Source organism: Aspergillus udagawae (genome assembly GCF_001078395.1).
Source record: "Aspergillus udagawae IFM 46973 DNA, scaffold_1, whole genome shotgun sequence".
In the NCBI taxonomy this organism is placed as follows: Eukaryota; Fungi; Ascomycota; class Eurotiomycetes; order Eurotiales; family Aspergillaceae; genus Aspergillus; species Aspergillus udagawae.
The window spans coordinates 64,565-70,564 of NW_025091264.1; the positions used below are offsets into that span (position 1 = coordinate 64,565).

Consider the following 6,000-nt stretch of genomic DNA (forward strand, 5'->3'; position numbering starts at 1 on the left):
CCCCATGTCATTGCCACTTTATAGCCGTCACTAGCAATGTCCTCATCACCTGTTGTGAAACTATTCTATAGCCATCTCACACATCTTAAAGCTTCTGGTCTCGATGCGATCAGACTTACACTGCATCAGTCAGTCACTAAGTTGCGGAGGGATTGGCGCAATGATCCTCTAGCCTGGGCCCTGTTCGTTCACTTTGGTCCAGACTGCCAGTAGAGTTTCATGGATGGAGTGTTCAATGTGATAGCTTTTGAGACCACTGAAGCTTCTGTGCTGGGCAACATATTTCATGATAGCAACCTCATCTTCGACTTTTTCGTTGCGAGCGATTACCCGGCAAAGGGCAGTGAAGCGAACAAGGGCGCGATGTCCATTTTCATAAGTGACTCTGTAACATATATTAAAAGCGTATAGGCGGTCCGCAGCATGCACTTAGAGCCGGGTATTGGGCTGCTTGGGCGAGGGTGATTGCTTGACGTAGTTCCACGATGAAGAACACGAGCAGTGTTGTGCCTGTCCTATTACCTGGGTACGGTTATACTAGAGGTGATGGATTGATGAAAGGTTGGTAGAAGAAGGATTAAACAATGAAAATACCGGTATGTTAGTATTGCCGCTCACGATGATGGTGGAGACAGCTGAATCAGGTGTACGCAAGGTACAAACAGTGTGAGGCACCTTAACAAGGTCTGTCATCGGGGTTCAGAGTCTCAATTTCCTCGTCGTTCTTTCCTGCATTCTCAGCGGCCCGACCAGCGGAATACACATTCTTGCCTTGATACCCAGTTAAGGAAGAAGAGCTATTTCGAGGAGAGGACAATAACGACGGGGAGCTGGACTCGGCGTTCACGCCCTGTGGGCCGCTCGAAAACAATGGGCGTCGCCTGAGGATTCGAAGAGTAGCCAGCTAGTCATTCAATAAGGGGTTACGTATGCCTGGAGGAAGGGATACAAGCAGAGAAGCATATTGTCTTCACTTGTGAGCTGTGAGCTGATGTCCACGGCGGGTACCCGTTCCACTGCTTTTGTCCAATACAGTGGACCTGTGGTAGCACGGCGGCACTAAGCTCTCTTAGGGTTCCGCAGCATGTCCCCACCCAATAATGACGTTGGTGAGCTCTTAGGCTAACTTCTGCGTCCTCGAATTTGACACACATGCTACTCGACGTGACATCTTGAGTGGCATCTTGAGTGGCTTGACGGTTGAATATTTTGAGCGCGCGCCTAGAACTTGAGCTGCGCTTTACACCGAGAAACATCCAGCAAACCTCCCTCGCCTTTTTTTTTAAGCATACAGGCCTTACGAGACAGTCGTAAACCTGTCGCTTGCGTTAGTAACGCGTGGACTTTCGCAGGTGAACGGGGTTGTCTCGGGAAATGCGTTGGCGTCGGCACAAAGGACATATCCGATCGTCGCCGCACCATGGCGACACTGACAACTTACGTCCACGTGAGCCATAATGCTGTGCAAATAAGGTGTCTGGGCGGAAGCTTCATCGATCATGTCAACACTGAAACTGCTCGTCATTTCGCAGTCGCTATCAGACCCTTGGGCCATATCTGAATGAATCACCGCTGAGCAGTACTCCTTATGATAACAGTGAAAAATCCATACGTACTTTTGTTTAACAGAGAGCTAGGTTGACATAATGTTCTCTGCCACGGGACTGCTAAACACCCCAATTCGATGGCCTGAAGGAAACACGGGCAAATAATATAGGGAGTAGTTCTAATTTACGTACCAAGGTCACATACTGACACATTGGAACATCAGTTCCCCTTATGCTTGAGATGAGTGCTCCAATACACTTGAATAGAGCCCTGAGTCCTCCCTGAGTATTTCTCCGAGAACAGTTTCACCACATCTGACCAAGGCAGCCCCTGTTCCCTTCGTAGCTTCACTAGGAGGTCCTCCTCCTCTGCTAGCCATGGCATGCCTTTCCTGGAGCTCAGATGGGGCATATTGCTGCTATCAAGAGTAGGTGCACGCTCGAAAGACTTTGTCAAGCGAGGAGATGATTGCAAGCCACCGCCTTCCTTTTCCACTGTAGGTAGCGCAACATCAGTGGTTCGCTTGAGATCGGACATGGACTGTGACAGTGCACCCTTGAATAACCAAGAAAGAAATTGTAAACGTTCCGTGACTGGTGAGGCTGAAAAGTGACTGGACAGGGTGCTAAAGGCACCTTCCTTCTTACAAAGCACTGTGGTAGCTTGAAGGCGTTTGTGCGGGCCGTGATATGAATGCAGTGTCCTGGAACAGCTTCGCTTGCATGCTTTAGAATTTTTTGACTGACCCTCATGGGAACTCTGTACAGGACCGTTGTAAGACAGGATATCGGGCCGGCAAGCCTGGCGGGTAGGACGCACTTTTTAACTGCGCTCATGACGATGGGCATTATTAAAGGAATAGTCTTTTGCTTCTGGGAAAGCAGGCCGTTCATTGGATTCTAATTGATGCTTGGGTAGGTTTTGTATGACGACCTGAGGTTCGGGATATGGGTAAGTCGTGCCTTCGCCATCAAGACTGTAATTGCCAATATGATTGATAATTAGCAGTTATTCGATAGTTTCCAAAAGCCCCTCGTCATCCAAAATAAGTGGATCAATCGGGATGGTACTCTTTTTGACTATAGGTCTGGAGGCATCTCCTTCTAAAATTCCCACTGTGCCTAAAGTTGTACGGTACGCTCGCAACATTAGCCTGACAAGAAAGTGGACTTGAGGGGAATCTTGATAACAGCATTACCTAGGTTAATTAGGGAATCTGGGCCATAATGCGAAGTTGGAGAAGCACAGCGCTTCTGATCTTGAGTATGTCCTGCGTGGTCATGAGAACGATCCGCATGCGATGTGTAGGCTACTGGGACTGATCCATCCCTTGTCTGAGGGCCTTTGCTTGCTGGGGTATAAGGTCGGACATTTGTTTGCAAACATGCCTCAGTGGGTGGCCTTGCAGGGAGGGGATGCTGCAGTTGTGTTTGTGTAAGGGGTACAAGAGGGGATTTTGACAAGGCAGCATCCCGAGGGTCCTCTGGGGAATAGGGATGGCTAGTAGCAAAATTTGGAATAGGAGGTTGAGGTGAACTTGGGAAAGAGCCAGATGGGAATGGTTTGGTACAAGGGGGATTCCATGGTCTAAAGGTGTTGACATAGAAAGTAGCATTAGACATTTTGATCTAAGTGGTACGCAGATGGGTATGTTGTGCTGAAAGGGAAGGAGCGAAGGGAGACAGTTTTGTTGAGTTGCGAAAACTGGGGTGACTATGGTTACTGTTCAGATGTCCCGATCGGCCTCCTTTTATCATCAACTAGGTCAGTTCACGGTAGCTTCCGTTTCTAACCTTACACCGTGAGGCAAGAAACCAACCACAAAACCCCTTCCGTCCTGTTGCCCCAGCCCCCACCCTGACGTATCCAACTCAAAGAGAAAAAGAGCGATGGAATAACAGTTGTCCCCAACGCTGCTACGTACCGAGGAGTGTCCCAGCTAAATCCCAGTGCGCAGATTCCACGGCTGCTCCACGAAACCAATAATGTAGCATGCGAGGGCGCTTTGTGGAGACTGATGCAGCGAGAAGCAGAATTGATTACAGTGCGCTATTTTTGCCATTGGCTGATAAAGATGGCAATGAGCCAGAATGAAAGGGCCGCGGAGGCCAAAGGATCATCAGGTGGATAGTATGTTGGACAGATGGCATCATCTAGTCTAATATGGAAATGGATGGCACCTCCGGGGCCAAGCTCGTTGAGAATTTATTGTGGGGCATTTGCACCGCACAGTATGCTGGGGGTGATTAACTGAAGGGCACGACAAGAACAGACTCTATGTCCTTAAATCCATCTAGAATCGCTATTCTCCATGAGCAGTCCCAAGTGTAACCAGGTATGTAGCTGGACCGTCCTCAAAAGCCCTAAAAAGTAAAGATTCTAGCGGAAGCACGAGGAAACGGCTGAAAACTGCTGTCATTCAAAGAGCTAAAGCTGTAGTGGGCTCACGGGTTTGAGACATGTAAAGGAAAAGACACAACCTCGCATGAAGATGGACGACCCATAATTGGCGATGCTGTACGGCAGCAAGAGGGTTGCCTTAAAGGGCGCAGAAACAATGCCAGCGGGTTATCGCGCTTTACCGCAACAAGGTAGTGCTTGGATAACGCGGCATCGCTGGGAGGGGTCATTGCATGAGGTTCAGCGACGGGAGGGAGAAATAGAGAAGAGGAAGTATGTCGCCCTTGGAGGGAGGACTGTCCGGCTTATGTAGAAGTGTAGAGGAGTTGAAGTGGCCGTGTGCATGGGCAAAAGCAGCGTGAGATGGGTGGGAAAGGGCGCTATTCTTGATGAGGTAGTCCCTATACCGTGACGGGTAATGGGATGGCCGTGGGCCGCAGGCGGTGGACAGCGGCAGACAGGCCGTGCAATGGGAGCCATTTTCGGCGGTCCGCTTGCCGTCTGTTAGAATACTAAGGGAGAAGAATGGAAGATAGCTTTCAGAATAAAGTTTAGTCACTTTAAATACTTAGTTATACTATTTAGATTAACTAATATATTAGCATTATTTTAAAGATTCATTAATGAAGTACTATAAGAATACTTACACCTCTTTATTATTATATACTTAGATGATATCTTAATCTTCTCTAAAGGAAAAGAAGAACATATAGAACATGTTAATAAAGTTTTAGAAAAACTTTAGGAGGCTAAACTAAAGCTAAAACTAAAGAAATATAAATTTTATATCTAAGAGACTAAGTTCTTAGGGCATTAGATATCCACAGAAGGAATCTATATGGATATTAATAAGGTGAAGGTAATTATTAAATAGCCTTAACTAAGAAATGTTAAAGAAACTCAATAGTTCATTAGACTTATTAACTATTACTAATAATTTATTAAAGGATATATAGGAATTATGCACCCACTCTTTAGACTACTTCAAAAGGTAAAGGAATTTAAGTAGAACTAAGAGTATGAGGAAGCTTTTAATAAGGTAAAAAAGTAAATTATTAAAATTAAAGCACTAATCCTAGTATAATATAACCCAGAAAAGGAAATAATAATTAAAACTAATGCATTAGATTATGCAATCAGGATGAGAATAACTTAACTAGGAGATAATAGAAAACTATAACTAGTTATATTCTATTTAAGGAAATTAATCTAAGTAGAACTTAACTATAACATCCATGACAAAGAACTACTAGCTATAGTAGTAGTATTTAAAGTCTAGAGAGTCTATCTGGAAGGAGTAAGATATACTATTATTATAAAAACAGACTATAAGAACCTCACATTCTTTATAACTATAAAGGAACTTATAAGGAGACAAGCCAGATAGGCTAAAACCCTTTTATAGTATAACTTTAAGATCATATACTGCAAAGGAACTAAGAATGAATAAGCTAATATACTTAGTTAATAACTAGATTATAAGCTCTAAGGGAAAATAATTAAATCTATAATCTTAAAATAATAGGAGGATAGGTTATTAATATATAATTATTACACTCTCACAGTAACCATCAAGCTGTAAGAAGACCTACTTATCTAGAAAATTATTAAAGTAATAAAGAAAGATAAAATTATTTAAAAAACACTTAAGAATTTAGTAGATAATAAACACCTCACTATAGATGACAGAGGAATAATATATTTCTAAGGACTTATCTATATACCTAAGTGTATAAGAACTAAGATCATTATAAAGTATTACAATGACCCTATATATAGTTATATAGAAATAGAAAAAACAGCTAAAGCCATCTTAAGGAACTACTACTTTCTAAATATAAGATGGAAGGTATAAGGCTATATTTACTAGTGTAAAACTTATATTAGAGATAAGTGTCACTACCCTGGGATCCGTCTCTGCTGTTCCTGCTAGTCACTGCTTTGGAGATGATATAGTCCCTGGACTATATCCGATACTTGCCTAAGGCCTACCGACCAGGTAGCCTAATGATATACCGATAGGGTACGGGTCTGCACAGTGGTACAATGATC

General features: G+C 43.9%; 1 protein-coding gene across 1 annotated transcript; it reads right to left on the reverse strand.

Moving 5' to 3' along the window:
- Nucleotides 1–1,767: 1,767 nt before the first annotated feature.
- Nucleotides 1,768–2,085, reverse strand: Aud_000011 (uncharacterized protein; the record flags this gene model as incomplete). The annotated part of the gene is made up of 1 exon (XM_043285528.1): nt 1,768–2,085. The coding sequence occupies one exon, from the start codon at nt 2,083–2,085 to the stop codon at nt 1,768–1,770; it is 318 nt and encodes a 105-aa protein (XP_043141463.1).
- Between the last annotated feature and the right edge of the window lie 3,915 nt (nt 2,086–6,000).